Genomic DNA, 14,884 nt, shown 5'->3' with positions numbered 1-14,884 from the left:
GTCTCTTATTCAAATCAGTGCATGGTTGCTAGGGGAATTTTGACCCTAGCTACCCGATTGCTGAAATTGCAAACTGGAGAGCTGTTGAATAAAAATCAAAATAAGTCAAAAACCACAAATAATAAAAAATGAAAACCAATTGCAAATTGTCTCAGAATATCCCTCTTTACATCATACTAACAGTTAATTTAAAGGTGAACAACTCCATTTAAGAGTTACATTTATTTGACGCTGTCGGCCATGCTGCAAGGGCTTTTATATGTGGGTTATTTTAGTCAGTGGCTTCTGTTTTGACAGGTGTTACCTGATTTCTGTGTCTGTCGGAATGAATGATTGTTGATTAATGAGGCCCACAAGTCAAGTCCTAAAAGTAAACACAAGGATTTCCAGGCCGGCTGTGCTGGTGTTAAATAAGGAAGGGAGGTTGCTGCGATGTTTATGCCACGGTAAAACATTCCAGTTCTGTGAAAGCAAATCATTTGGCTGGTAAAATTGATTTATGACTACTCTGTTGTAATGTCCTTTGGTTGCTGGCGCCTATCGGTGCTTGTGGGGGGCGTGGAGGATTTCGGGTGTGTGCTACAAAAGCATGGTGGCTAAAAGATGTACCATAGGTCTAAAAAGATTTAACCAGTGTTTTGAATAATCAGGATACACAGTAGATAACAGATAAGTACTACTATAGTTTATATAAACAAGCTGCTGTGTAGCCATGGGGGCAGCCATTCAAGCACAGGATACACAGTAGATAACAGATAAGTACTACTATAGTAGCCATGGGGGAAATTGAAAAAAGTCTATATGGCACAGGTTAAAGAGGGTAACAGATAACACCATTACGTTCTACAGAGCTTATCTGCTATCTGCTGTGTAACCCGAGCCTTTTCTCATATGAATAGCTGCCCCCGTGGCTACACAGCAGTTTGTTTATATAAACTATAGTAGTATTTATCTGTTATCTACTGTGTATCCTGTGCTTGAATGGCTGCCCCCATGGCTACACAGCAGCTTGTTTATATAAAATATAGTAGTACTTATCTGTTATCTACTGTGTATCCTGTGCTTGAATGGCTGCCCCCATGGCTACACAGCAGCTTGTTTAGATAAACTATAGTAGTACTTATCTGTTATCTACGGCGAGAGCCGTAGGGTTAGCAAATTAAAAGTGTAGTGCTTAAATGTGATCACTATTGGAATAATTAAGGGATTGAACAATAAATGGAGCCAACGCAGTTGTTGGCACAGAGACAATATTCATCCTCCTTAGTCAGCACCCAGGAGCTCATATATATATATATATTGGTTGCAGTCATACAGAGTTCCCCCTGCTGATACAGTCACATGTTGTGAACTATAACTCTCCCAGCCTTGGAAAAAAACTGCCATAGAAATTGGGCATGTACCTTTAAGAGCAGTCTGCTTTCAGGAAGCGGCTAATCAGGCCCGCCTCTACTAAGCAGTTCCAACTATTCATATGTAACCTTTGCTCATAGCAGGCGATGCTCTTCTGGGGAAACGTCTGCCTAATTGTTTCAGGAAAGCCCCGTCGCAGGAAAGCCCGCATGTGCTTTTATTTGCACGCGCAGGAGAAGCCGTAGATGAACTCGGCATAAGAATTTAAGAAGGAAACCCCTTTCTTGTCCTTCATTTTTCTTTGCACAATCAATGGATTCTCTAGGAAACGTGTGCAGTGAGTATAACCTTTTGTGATACTGAGTTTGCTGCTATTTAATATCCTATCAGAATGCAACGTCCCCGAACCATTGCTGGACAATGTGAAGTACAGGTATGGGATCTGTTATCCAGAATGCTCAGGACCTGGGGTTTTCCAGTAAATGGATCTTTCCGTAATTTGGATCTTCATAACTTAAGTCTACTAGAAATTCATATAAACATTAAATAAAGCCAATAGGCTGGTTTTGCTTCCAATAAGGATTAATTATATCTTAGTTGGGATCAAGTACAAGCGACTGTTTTATTATTACACAGAAAAAGGAAATCATTTTTAAAAACTTGGATTATTTGGATAAAATGGAGTCTATGGGAATGGCCTTTTTGTAATTCGGATCTTTCTGTATAACGGATCCTATACCTGTATTAACTCTGTCGGAAGTATGACGAAAATGAAAATTTAATACAAGCTTCCTCGTGCTGAAATAAGAAACTTTCTAAATACAATCAATTAAATATTATGTACCATTTCTGAAATAATCAAGTCTATGTTCACTATTCCTCTCTCAGCATCTGTTTCTCTTCATTCTCTCTTCATGCAGCAGTTGGGTGTCAGATATTCATTGACCGTTAGATCCAATATATCTTATAGGGGGGCTTCCTTTCCTAGAAGATGTATTAGAGCTCACTCTATTAAACTCACCAGACATCATGTCTCTCTACATGCAGAATTTGTGCCAAAGTTATTATGTTAGATTTTGCACAAATTCTGCATGTAGAGAGACATGATGTCTGGTGATTTTAATAGAGTGAGCTCTAATACATCTTCTAGGCAAAAGGAGCCCCCCCTATAAAATATATTGGATCATTCATCTGACACAGATGCTGAGAGAGGAATAGTGAAGATAAACTTGATTATTTCAGAAACAATGCAGAATTTTTAATTGATTGTATTTAGAAAGTGTCTTATTTTAGTATAATGAAGCTTATATTAAATTTTACTTTTAACAGTAGTTCCCCTTTAAATGTGCATGCACACGTTTTGCAACTTCTCCCTCGTGAATCTGATTGAACCTGTGCGCTCCATGCGCTTTCTAGCAGCACGGGGTTAATTGCAGGGGAGCGCGCGAGCACATGGCTCTTCCTTCGGCTGCAGGTTTCTTCTTATTTTTATTAAAGTGAAAGTTGGAAAGAAATGAATCCTTTAATGTTGGTGCAGAATGTCATCCAGTGGGATGATAAAGACCTAATGTGGGTTTATTACTCAATGGCTATTGGATAAACCCCTTATGAGATTAGACACATCAGGTGGAGCAATATAATGACTGTATGTTTCATAGTCAATACTGCTGCTCCATAATAAAGCACATTAAAGGGGAGTTTCACCTTTAAGATAACGTCTAGTATGTTGCAGAACGGCCAATTCCAAGCAATTTTTAATTGGTCCTCATTATTTATTTTGTATAGTTTTTTCTAATTATTTGCAGCTTTCTTCTGACTCTTTCCAGCTTTCAAACAGGGGTCACTAACCCCAACTAAAACACTGACCCCAACTGCTCTTTAAGGCTACAAATGCATTGTTATTGCTACTTTTTATTACTCATCTCTCCTATTCATATTCCAGTCTTTTATTCAAATCAATTCATGGTTGCTAGGGTGATTTGGACCATGACAACCAGATTGTCGAAATATCAAACTGGAAAGCTGCTGAATAAAAAGCTAAACCACTCTAAAACCACAGATAATAAAAAATGAAAACCAATTGCAAATTGTCTCAGAATATCAGTCTCTACATCATACTAACAGCAACCATGAATTAATTTTTAATAAGAGACTGGAATATGAATAGGAGAGGTGTGAATAGAAATATTGTTCCTCCCAACTGTCCCGTCTTTTGACAGCTCAACCCGTAGTCCCTTGTTTGTACTTGAAAGTCCCGTTTTTCTCTGCAGTGAACAGCCAGGAAAAGAAGTAATGTTTCTAACTTAATTGGCTTTTTGAGAGCCCAGAACAGCCACAGCTGCAGATAAGATACTTTTGTAACAATTTTGAGATAAGCAAATAAGTAATTGTAACAATATAAGATGACGGGTCTCCTGGGAGAAGTTAGACTCACAGCTTAAAGGGCAATTCACCTTCATTAGCAAAACTGTAATAACTGGGGAAAAAACAGAAATATTTTCAAAGTTTCATAACCTGCCAAATTTTGTAAAATGAACATGGTAATTAGGGGGTGTGGCCTCACAAATATGCATGGTCCAAAAATTGCTGCACCGCCTGCAGCAACTTTTTTGTCCCTCTTTTTATTTTCCAAGGTTTTGAAAAATGAGTAATAAAAAGTAGCAATAACAATAAATTTGTAGCCTTACGGGGGCATTTATTTTTTCAGTGGGGTCAGTGACCCCCTTTTGAAAGCTGGAAAGAGTCAGAAGAAGGTACATAATTCAAAAACTATTAAAAAGACAAAATATAGGTGAATTGAAAAGTTGTTTAGAATGAGCCATTCGATTATATACCAAACGTTAAATAAGGGGTGAATCACCGCTTTAACCTCTATTTTCTTGTGGAGCTTCTCTGCGCAAGATTTGCGGGTACTGAATTGTCATGCGTCTCAATTATCATTTGTGTATTCCACAAGCTTCTCTCTCATATCATTTGTCAGCTCTTATGTGTATAATTAAGGGTATAATGGATCAAATACAGCAATTACATTGAATAAAAAGAGATTAAGGATAATAATAGAGCCGTCTCATTAAAAACAGAGGATTAGGTCTGTTACTGTGGATAAATGAATCACTGGAGCAAAAGGCAACTTGACGTCTCCCAACTGTTCTTGAACCACAAGAGCTGGCGTTCTCGCACGGGCAATGGCTGTCGGGCAATAGATGGCACAGTTTGCCTATTTCTGCATGAGAAGGTCAACTGAGCAATATCTGTCATAAGAGGAGGCACAAAAAGGGGAAAGCTAGTGGGAGATGTACAAGGCATGTGATAGGACATCAGGGGCAACAATCCAGACCATCCGAGGTGGAAATTGTACAAATAAATACGTCTGGAACCCTAAGAAAATAAGCAACTATTGCAGATAAAACTACAGGTATGGGACCTGTTATACAGAATGCTCGGGACCTCGGGTTTTCCGGATAACGGGTCTTTCTGTAATTTGGGTCGTCATGCCTTAAGTCTACTAGAAATTCATTATTAAATAAACCCAATAGGCTGGTTCTGCTTCCAATAAGGATTAATTATATCTTCGTTGGGATCAAGTACAAGCGACTGTTTTATTATTACAGAGAAAAAGGAAATTTGGATTATTTGGATAAAATGGAGTCTATGGGAGACAGCCATTCCGTAATTCGGAGCTTTCTGGATATCGGGTTTCCGGATAACGGATCCTATACCTGTACTTTGGGGTTCTCGGTTAAAAGGTCATAGTTTTTGAAGTAAAGACCTAATTGCTACAAGCACTGATAGAAATTTTCAGTCCTTACATGGGTGTATCTAGCCCGTACCTTTCCAGCCGAGGACATTTAGTTTATTGTCACCATATAGGGCTTTATAGTTGCCTGAAAATGAATCAAGACAGAGAATGGGTTTATGTTGTTCAAAGCTTGCATGGCAGGGATTTCTAATGGTGTTTTTAGTGGTAGGAAATGGGATCCGTTATCCGTAAACCCGCTATCCAGAAAGCTCGTAATTACAGAATGGCCGTCTCCCATAGACTCCATTTATTTATCCAAATTTTTTAAAAATGATTTCCTTTTTTTGTGTAATAATAAAACAGTCGCTTGTACTTGATCCCAACTAAGATATAATTAATCCTTATTGGAAGCAAAACCAGCCTATTGGGTTTATTTAATGTTTATATGTTTTTCTAGTAGAATTAAGGTATGAAGATTCAAATTATGGAAAGATCCATTATCCCGAAAACCCCAGGTCCCAAGCATTCTGGATAACAGGTCCCATGACTTTATATATCACAACTAAGATATAATTAATCCTTATTGGAAGTCTATTGGGTTTATTAAACATTTAACATGATTTTCTAGTAGACTCCAATTTACAGAAACATCTGTTATCTGGAAAACCCCAGGTCCCGAGCATTCTGGATAACAGGTCCCATACCTGTATTAAAAGAAACCTTGACCAAACTCCCATGCCCGATTTCAACTTATTTATTAATAAAAAAAAAATCAAATTACTCAGGATAAAACCCAAAAACGTTTCTGAATTATTTCCCCAAATAGCTTGATTTTTATTTTTGGTTTTTGCCCAAAAAATGTAATGAATGAATTGAATGAATTTTTTGTATTAATGGGCTAAACCCAGCCCAGCCACAATATCTTCAAATTGGGATAGGGACATCTGCCATTAACTTCTACATGATCTCGACAAGTCTGAAGATTCTGGCTTTTTGCAGCATCAGGTATAATAAATCTCAAAATATTCAGGTTTCTCTTTTCCCCCGTGAAAAATTCTGAGTTTTTTGGTTTACATTTCTATCTTACTGTGTAAACTATAAAATGGTTGAAAATGCAAAGTTCTACTTTACTGGGCAATTTGGTGGTCGGCCGAATGATTTTAGTGGTTGTGTATGGGCAGTTTATGTCTACCACTATCCCATGGCAGAAAAATATGCATTGTGTATAGCAAACATTGTGTAAGTTCAATCAAGCTCAGATTTATCGGACCCCCATAGAGTGAAACACTTTAGGGGTTATTTAATAAAAGGAACTAAGTTTGCCTAGGAGCAGTAACCCAACCAATCAGCTGGTAACTTTTAAAAGTTGGATGAAAGTTGGTGCTCGGGGCTGAATGTAGAGTCCTGCAGCGGGTCAACCTGTAGTACCCTGCGGGTTGCTGGTAGAGGACGCGGGTTTGCGAGTCGGCCTGCGGTTCTCCTCAATAGCGATTTTTACTCCAGTTTTCTATCCTACTTCCGATGATGTCACTTCCGGTTTACAATGACAGCACTTCCTGAATCTTGATGGTCAGCGGGTTGTGGATAAGGTACTTGCGGGTCGGGTAGTGGGTCCAAGTGGGTAAGAATGCGGATTGCAGGGTACGGGTCAGGTACAGGTTCCAAAAAATGGACCCGCGCAGGACTCTAGATGAATTGTGGCAAGCCCGTATATGGAGTGCAAGCCCACAGGTCGGCAACGCACACACACTTTCTCCCATGAAAGACTGACAGTTGCGTTGCCTTCCCTGCTGCTCGAGTCACGATCCTGCCTTTAAACACAGCCAGTCATGCCTTACGGACGAGACTCGTGAAACCCTATGCAACTGCCGAGCTTTTCACTCACAAACCCAGTATACTTGTGTTTATTTAATGTTTAAATGATTTTATAGTAGACTTAAGGCCTCTATACACGGGACGATAAAAGCTGCCGACAGACCGAGTCAGCAGCTTATTGGCTCGTGTGTGGGGCCCTCCAATAGGCTTCCCTGATCGATATCTGGCTGAAAGGAAAGGCGTCCGATCGCAGCTGCTTCTGATTGATCCAACCGCCCGTATCGCCTGCATTGTGATCCCACGATCGGATCAGTCCGATATTGCCCACCTCAATGTGGCATATCGGGGAGAGATCCGATCGTTTGGCAACGTCGCCAAACGAGTGGATCTGCCTTTAAGGCAGTGATCCCCAACCAGAAGCTCATGAGCAACATGTTGCTCTCCAACCCCTTGGATGTTGCTTCCAGTGGCCCCAAAGCAGGAGCTTATTTTTAAATTCCAGGCTTGGAAGCAAGTTTTAATTGCATAAAAACTAAGTATACTGCCAAGTACAGCCTCTTGTAGGCTGCCAGTCCTCATAGGGGCTTCCATATAGCCAATCACAGCCCTTATTTGGAACCCCAAGGGACGTTTTCATGCTTGTGTTGCTCCCCAACTCTTTTTACATTTGAATGTGGCTCATGGGTAAAAAAAAAGTTAGGGATCCCTGCTTTAAGGTATGTAGATCCAAATTACAGAAAGATCTGTTATCCGGAAAAGCCCCAGGTCCCGAGCATTCTGGATAACAGGTCCCATACCTGTGTTTCTGTACAGAAGACAGAACTCTGGCAGTAAAACATTTGTATTCTGAGATATTGATCAGAGAATATTTCTGGTGTTGTGCCCTTATACCAACACAGCAGCAGTGTCAAAAAATGTACCACAAAAGGGCATGTAAGGACATACGAGATACAACATTGTGCCGTTTATTTGTGTCTTTCCTTCCTTCCTCCCCACACTCTCGGCTACGTTTGTTCACTTGCACCGACCCTCTGCCTTTCTACTTTACATATATGGGATCTTTTTCTGTGTAATAATAAAACAGTCGCTTGTACTTGATCCCAACTAAGATATAATTAATCCTTATTGGAGGCAAAACCAGCCTATGGCTTTATTTCATGTTTATATGATTTTCTAGTAGACTTAAGGTATGAAGATCTAAATTACAGAAAGATCAGTTATCCGAAAAGCCGCAGGTCCCGAGCATTCTGGATAACAGGTCCCATACCTGTACTGGAAAGCATTAAATGATAGGATCTGTGCACACATGAGCTTACCCCGTTTAATGTGAACTTCATTATCCTGAAGGGAAGGGAAGATCGAAGTCGAGCGAGGGTCGTATCAATGATCTGATATGCTCCCCAATCTGATGTCAGATTCAAAGATGCCCAATCCATATCTTGGCAATCTTAGGCCAGGTATCAGTGGGTTGTGCCCATCAGAGGGCACCATACATGGGTAGCTGCCGAATTGGCCTGCAGGGTTCGAATCAGCAACTTAAATCGGCGTATAACTATCTTAAAGGAGAAGAAAAGATATTGAAGCAGTTTATTGCCAATAGATTAGCCACAGTAGTGCAAGCTATAAGACTATATTTATTCAGTAGAATGCTTTATACCATATCTGAGTAAACAACTCTAGAAACTCTCTCTGTTTAGGATAGCAGCTGCCATATTAGCTTGGTGTGACATCACTTCCTGCCTGAGTCTCTCCCTGCTCACTCATAGCTCTGGGCTCAGATTACAGCAGAGAGGGAGAGAGGAGCAAACTGAGCATGCTCAAGCCCTAGCCCTGGAGGTTTAAGCTGAAAACAGGAAGTCTGATACAGAAGCCCATGAGTACACAATAGAAGGAAAGAAATATGGTGTTTCTTTTGACAGAGGACTCAGAGCAGCATTACTTTGAGGGGTTACTGGTGTATTTATATAGACCTTTCTGATAAAACTTACTTAGTTATAGTCTTTCCTTCTCCTTTAAAACGCTATGGGAATCGATGGATTCACCTCTCTGGGCTGTATTGTGTTTGTTGCAAAGAATATGGTTTTTTTTTTTCAAGGAGTATAATGATTTTGACCTCTTTTTTGATTTAAAAAAAAAACAAAAAAAAACTTGTAAGGTTCGTGTTGCTACAAGCCTAATGGCAGTATGTCTGGGTGTTCCCCAGCATCAAGCCCACAGCCACATCAGTAAATAAGCACTTTGGTACTTAATTAAACTAAGACTCTCTATTAACTGTTACCTAATAATATTAGTGCTGAATCTTAATGGAAGGAGTACTGCTGGGAAAGTGACACACAGACTGTTTACGTGTCTATAATTAGAGCAAAGGACAAACTGCAACAGCGTTAACCTCTTATGAATACCGTATCTACATCCTTGCTGGTCCCACAAGCACTTCTATAAAGTCATTATATCCCGGGATTGCTTCGGGCCTGTCTCTTGAGATTTTATATACCGTCGGACCTGCATTGAGAACCTTCTCCTGAGGCCTTCAACATGTTCCCGGATCAGCAGATGCCCTGCTCTACAGACCTGAGGTTCTTCTTGCCCATTCTATCTTTGGTTATGGGCACACATTTGGAATTTTATCTGTATTAATTACTAATCAGTCTTATATTGTGACATTTCTATTCTATGTGTACTGTATATTGTGAGTGGCTCCCTAAGCTCAGTAAGTGACAGCAGCACAGAGCATGTGCAGTGAATCAGCAGAAAAGAAGATGGGGAGCTACTGGGGCATCTTTGGAGACACAGACCTTTACTGCTAAAGGGCTGTGGTTGCCTTGGGCTGGTACAGAAGCAAAAAACATCATGTACAACATTTCTACCTACTTCTTTAGTTAGGCTTTAGTTCTCCTTTAACTTATCAAGCTTAGTGGCTGCTCTACACCTGACAGTTGCAAACATATCTGCTTTTTTAATGTTTGGGCTGGTCTAAAGCTCTGTTTAGTGAAATTTGAGATGGACACACATCCGGGTTTTGACCTGGACAGCTTGGTTTTCAGAAGGGCTGCCCGGGTCAAGACAGTCTGCCGGGTTTCCCATGTAAGGAAAACTGGGCAGGATCCTTCTTGATTGACATGGTGATCAACCAAACGCTAATCGCCATGTCATAGTCCCGCCCTGTGAAGTTTCTCACCCCGCTCGACGCAGCCCACCACATTGTGTCACTGACCCGCCCCAGTGATGTCATCGTCCCCCCTTCCCGAAATTTTGGCCCATAGAAAGGTGACAACCCTAAATAAGTTTTCACTCCATATTGAACTTTAAAGCTGTGTTTTCTGGTGTATATAGGAGCGAAAACAGACTTGATATCCTTGATCAATAATTGTTCTCGTTCACTCCTAATGCGTCTGTGCTAATTGTATTGACTGGTGTGTAATGTAATTACATACAGGTATCTACCTGAATCCTGTGCTCCGTATTGCATCACATCTCAAACCTTGGGGCACTTTATGTGTGTCCTTTAATATTTAATAACTTATTACAATGCAATTCCTGAATCAGGAAGCATTAAAATCCCCTGCGGCGGTATTTAATTGTGCTTCTTCCCACCTGCTCCTTTGCATAGGAAAACACTTTCCATATAGACTTTGCAAGAACACCCTGTTTTGCATTTTGTCTTCTGTGCAAACGACAGTTGAGATCGGCTATTGTGCAAGGCCTACTCTCACGGCGTATTTGTTGGTGCCACACCACCGTCGCATAATGCCCGCCACATGGAAGTAAGAAAATATATGGCAGTTGCTGACATGGAAGGTACATGCACTCGTTGCTGGCGGTCTATTCTCAAAGCACAATGCAGGAAAATGACACAACGGAACCTGAGAACTTATTCAAACGAACCGGAAACATCAAATAAATGAGTAAGAGAAAGTAAAAGCTATATTTTTAAAAATGTGAGATCGACGTTACTATTTCCTTTGCCTTTGAATCGCAGGCAGCAGTTACTACTGTTTGCAGCATTGGCAGGTGTTTTACAAAAGACTTTAGCAACCTCACTTACATATTTAATGCACTAATATGGCCAGTCGTAATGATTAGTCATGGTTTTCAAAATTTCCATCCTACAACAAATGTAAAATTGAAACTATGTAGGTTCTAACTTGACATATCATGTGCCTAAAGCTTATCGTAAACGGCATGATAAAAACCGCCAACTTCACTCCTCCGGACCAAGTCTGCAGCTCATTGGCCTGAGCATGGGGCCCTTGACTGATATCTGGCCAGATATAGTTACATAGTTAATTTGGACTCATAAAAGGGGTACTTTTTTTTTTAAAGGGTTGAATTCTCCTTTAAAGCCATTAACAAAATCAGCATCACAACATTCTTGGACAAGCATAATATCCAAGGCTACAACAAGGTATCACAATATCACCCGGCTGTGCATTCCCCAACCTCACTGTCCTCACTGTGAAGAACCGCCTAAGCTGGTTCTTCACAAAAGATGGGAAAAAAGATCCTCCTCTAATGTCCCATAATATACTTGTAAAGTGTATTAATGTCCCCTCACAAGCATCTTCTTTTCCATAGAAAACAACCCCAACCTACAACAGTCTACCCTATAACGATCAGGTAGGTTTGAAAATCCTTCCACAGACTTCATCTCCCCACTGGTCTCCTGTAGGCCACCATTACGATCCATTCATTGACCTGATGGTCATCCCAAAAAGTTCCACCATCTTGTTGTCCACATCAAGTTATGATTACCTTGTTTGGCAGCCTTGCCAAATGAACAAAACTTAAAGGCTACGGCCAGACAATGTCGGATCTCGTCCTGCGTTTGTCTGCAGGCCAAAAATCAGCTGTCTGGCTGATCTTCCAGTCCTGCTCTACCTGGAAGCATGGTTTCCACTGGGGTGCAGGTGTGGCGGATTTCGGCACAGAAATTAGACATTTAGCATTTTCTGCCATATCCACCGGCAGTTCAAACAGCAAGGGGAGCAGCATGGCAATGCATTGATATACATCATCCGACCCTAGCCAGAGTATATACTCGGCTTTAGGTAAGGCATGGTTTAAGATAATACTCCGTTTTTCTATGGACCATTCAGAGGTCAAACCTTCTGTGTAAATAAATGCAGTTTGTTGACAACAGGCCAAAGTGACTAATTGAGTATAAAGGATATTTAAAGGAGCTCCCTGCCTCCCCCATGCATCTGAAGTATTCGGTCCATTGAGACCCTGAAAACTTTTTTTTTTATTTGAAGGTGGCCATCAAATTTTTTGAGGTTTCTTGACGTGCTTTTAAAGTGTATCTAATAAAACGTATGAAGATTTTCATTCATCCAGGTCATGGTATATCTAGTAAAGGTAAATCTAAAAACAACTGGACTTGCTGAGTAATCCATGAAGACGTTTCACTACTCATCCGAGCAGCTTCTTCAGTTCGAACTGAAGAAGCTGCTCGGATGAGTAGTGAAACGCCTTCATGGATTACTCAGCAAGTCCAGTTGTTTTTAGATTTACCTTTACTAATAAAACGTACTAAGCTTTCTGTATCTTTGAAGAGTTACAATGGGCCATTGTGATTGGATTAGTGGAAGAGTTTATATGCCGAGACCTTCCCACACCAGATGAAGAAGCTGCTCAGATGAAACGTCTTCAATAATAACTCAGCAAGTCCAGTTTTTACTGTATATAATCGTGTTTGTGTGTGTCGGATAGATTAGCAGTGATCTTCCCCGCTGGCTGTTTTTCTTTCTTCTCTTCTTCCCAGGAGGATTCATCAGATAATGGGCAGGGCGACATTTTAATCATTATAGGTGCAAAAAAAAAAAAAAAAGTGTTGCTGTTCTTACGCTTCATTTAGAATCTGTTGACAAGGTACGAGAGAGAGTCTGCCAAGAGAATAGATTGCTTTGCCAGCTCAGCCTCTTAAATACTACAATATCATAACAGCAGCCTGGGATAATAATAGCGCCAAGAACATGGAAAAGTCCCAAATCTCTGTGTCTTCCCTTCCTCTGCTCTCCGTGCTGCACAGCAAACTGTATAACCGGTGTATGGTTTTTTTATGGGGTCTTTCCCTTTAAGGGTAAGGTCACACTGTGAGATTCGGGGGGATTTAGTCGCCGGGGCGACTAATCACCTCTTCTTTTGCCTCACGAGGAAAAAAAAACGACGTGAGTGCCATGCAGCAGTTGTTTTTCCAATCTTGCAGGCGGAAGACACGAGGAAGCAGTTTGGGGACATTAGTCGCCCCAAAGAAGAGCCGATTAGTCACCGGGCAACTAAATCTCCCCGAATCTCACAGTGTGACCTTACCCTAATGACCTTTTACTGTAGTTCAGCCTTGTTTTTGCAACTTTTCAGTTGGTCTTTTAAGTTTTATTTGAATGGTTCCTTTTCTTGGTGGAAATTAAAGTCCTCTGTTTGAGAGGGTCGCTGACCCTCTCAAAAAAAGTGTGTGTGGGGGGAATGACATTAAATACATGCTTTTTCATTTGTATTGCTTCTAATTTTGCCAAGGCTCTGTCCTCTTCATCATCCAAACCACTGCATGGTTGCTATGGGAACAGAACAAAAATTTAAATACAGAACAAAAATTGTAATAATTATTAAAAAAAAAATCTATAAAAAACGTATACCAATTAGATATTGTCTTGGAATTCTGTGGTCTACTCTACATTGTTCATTGTAAGATGAACTACTCCTTTAATTTATATAGACCAAATCCTGCTGCCGACCCTTATCTATTTTAGGGAATGATGGGGATCCATTTTTTTGAGTCCTGTCCCGTAGGTTAAGAATCATCGGTCTATAATATATGGTTCATTATTTCTGTTGGAGGCATGTTGGAACTTGTTTTTAAGATGGGGTCACTGACCTCCATTTGAAAGCTGGAAAGAGTCCGAAGTAGGGATGTACCATTGTTGTGTGTTCAGCCGAATCCTTCTCAGAGATTCGGTCGAATAGCAAACCAAATCCTAATTTGCATATGCAAATTAGGGATGGGAAAGCGAAAACATTTTTTTACTCCCTTGTTTTGTGACAAAAAGTTGCGCAATTTGATTCCCCGCCCCTAATTTGCATATGTAAATTCGGATTCGGTCTGGCCGGGCAGAAGGATTTGGCCGAATCCCGAACCGAATCCTGGATTTGGTGCATCTCTAGTCAGAAGAAGGCAAATCATTCAAAAACTATAGAAAAGAAAAAATAATGGGCAATTGAAAATTTTCTTAAAGGAAAACTTTACTCCAAATTTAAGCAACAGTTTATATCATATCAAATGGCATATTAAAGAAACTTAGCAAACTAGTATATATATTTAAGTAAATATTGCCCTTTTGCATCTCTTGCCTTGAATCCCCATTTTGTGATGGTCTCTGTGCTGCCTCAGAGATCACCTGACCAGAAATACTGCAGCTCTAACTGTAAAAGGAAGAGATCACCTGACCAGAAATACTGCAGCTCTAACTGTAACAGGAAGAAGTGTGGAAGCAAAAGACACACCTCTGTCTGTTAATTGGCTCATGTGACCTAACATGTATGGTTTGTTTGTGTGCACCGTGAATTGTACAATCCCAGGGAACAGCCCTTATTTTATAAAATGGCAATTTTCTATTTATGATTACCCAATGGCACATACTACTAGAAAAGTATATTATTATGAAAATGGTTTATTTACATGAAGCAGGGTTTTACATATGAGCTGTTTTATGCAATATCTTTGTATAGAGACCTACATTGTTTGGGGGTATAGTTTTCCTTTAAAAGTGAACCACCTCTTTAACTTTTTAAAGTTGATTTAGAGCGCTGGCTGCATTGGCCATTCTTGGATAAGACTTGGGGTCATATTGACAATATGGATTTTCAGACATTTTTAGAACAGTAACATGAACCCACACCCAAAGTATTTTCTCTTTTCTCGCTCTGAATCAAATAAGACCTGCACGAGTGAGTAGCCTGGCACCCAGAAATCTTCTTATTTAC

The 14,884-nt window shown here is 40.3% G+C and overlaps 1 protein-coding gene across 5 annotated transcripts in view; it reads left to right on the top strand.

Annotated features, from left to right (window-relative positions):
• Positions 1-14,884, top strand: part of eml4.L (echinoderm microtubule associated protein like 4 L homeolog) — a 122,931-nt gene that overhangs the window by 33,694 nt on the left and 74,353 nt on the right. Inside the window, exon 1 of one of the 5 annotated variants that reach the window (XM_041562508.1) lies at positions 1,501-1,690. The exons of the other annotated variants lie outside the window; for them this stretch is intronic. Coding sequence (XP_041418442.1) covers positions 1,666-1,690 — 25 coding nt within the window. The 5' untranslated portion in view covers positions 1,501-1,665. Of the gene's footprint in view, positions 1-1,500; positions 1,691-14,884 lie in introns of those variants that run through there. 5 annotated transcript variants of the gene reach the window in all.

Source organism: Xenopus laevis, chromosome 5L (genome assembly GCF_017654675.1).
Source record: "Xenopus laevis strain J_2021 chromosome 5L, Xenopus_laevis_v10.1, whole genome shotgun sequence".
NCBI lineage: Eukaryota > Metazoa > Chordata > Amphibia > Anura > Pipidae > Xenopus > Xenopus laevis.
This window is presented reverse-complemented; position numbering and strand designations above follow the sequence as displayed.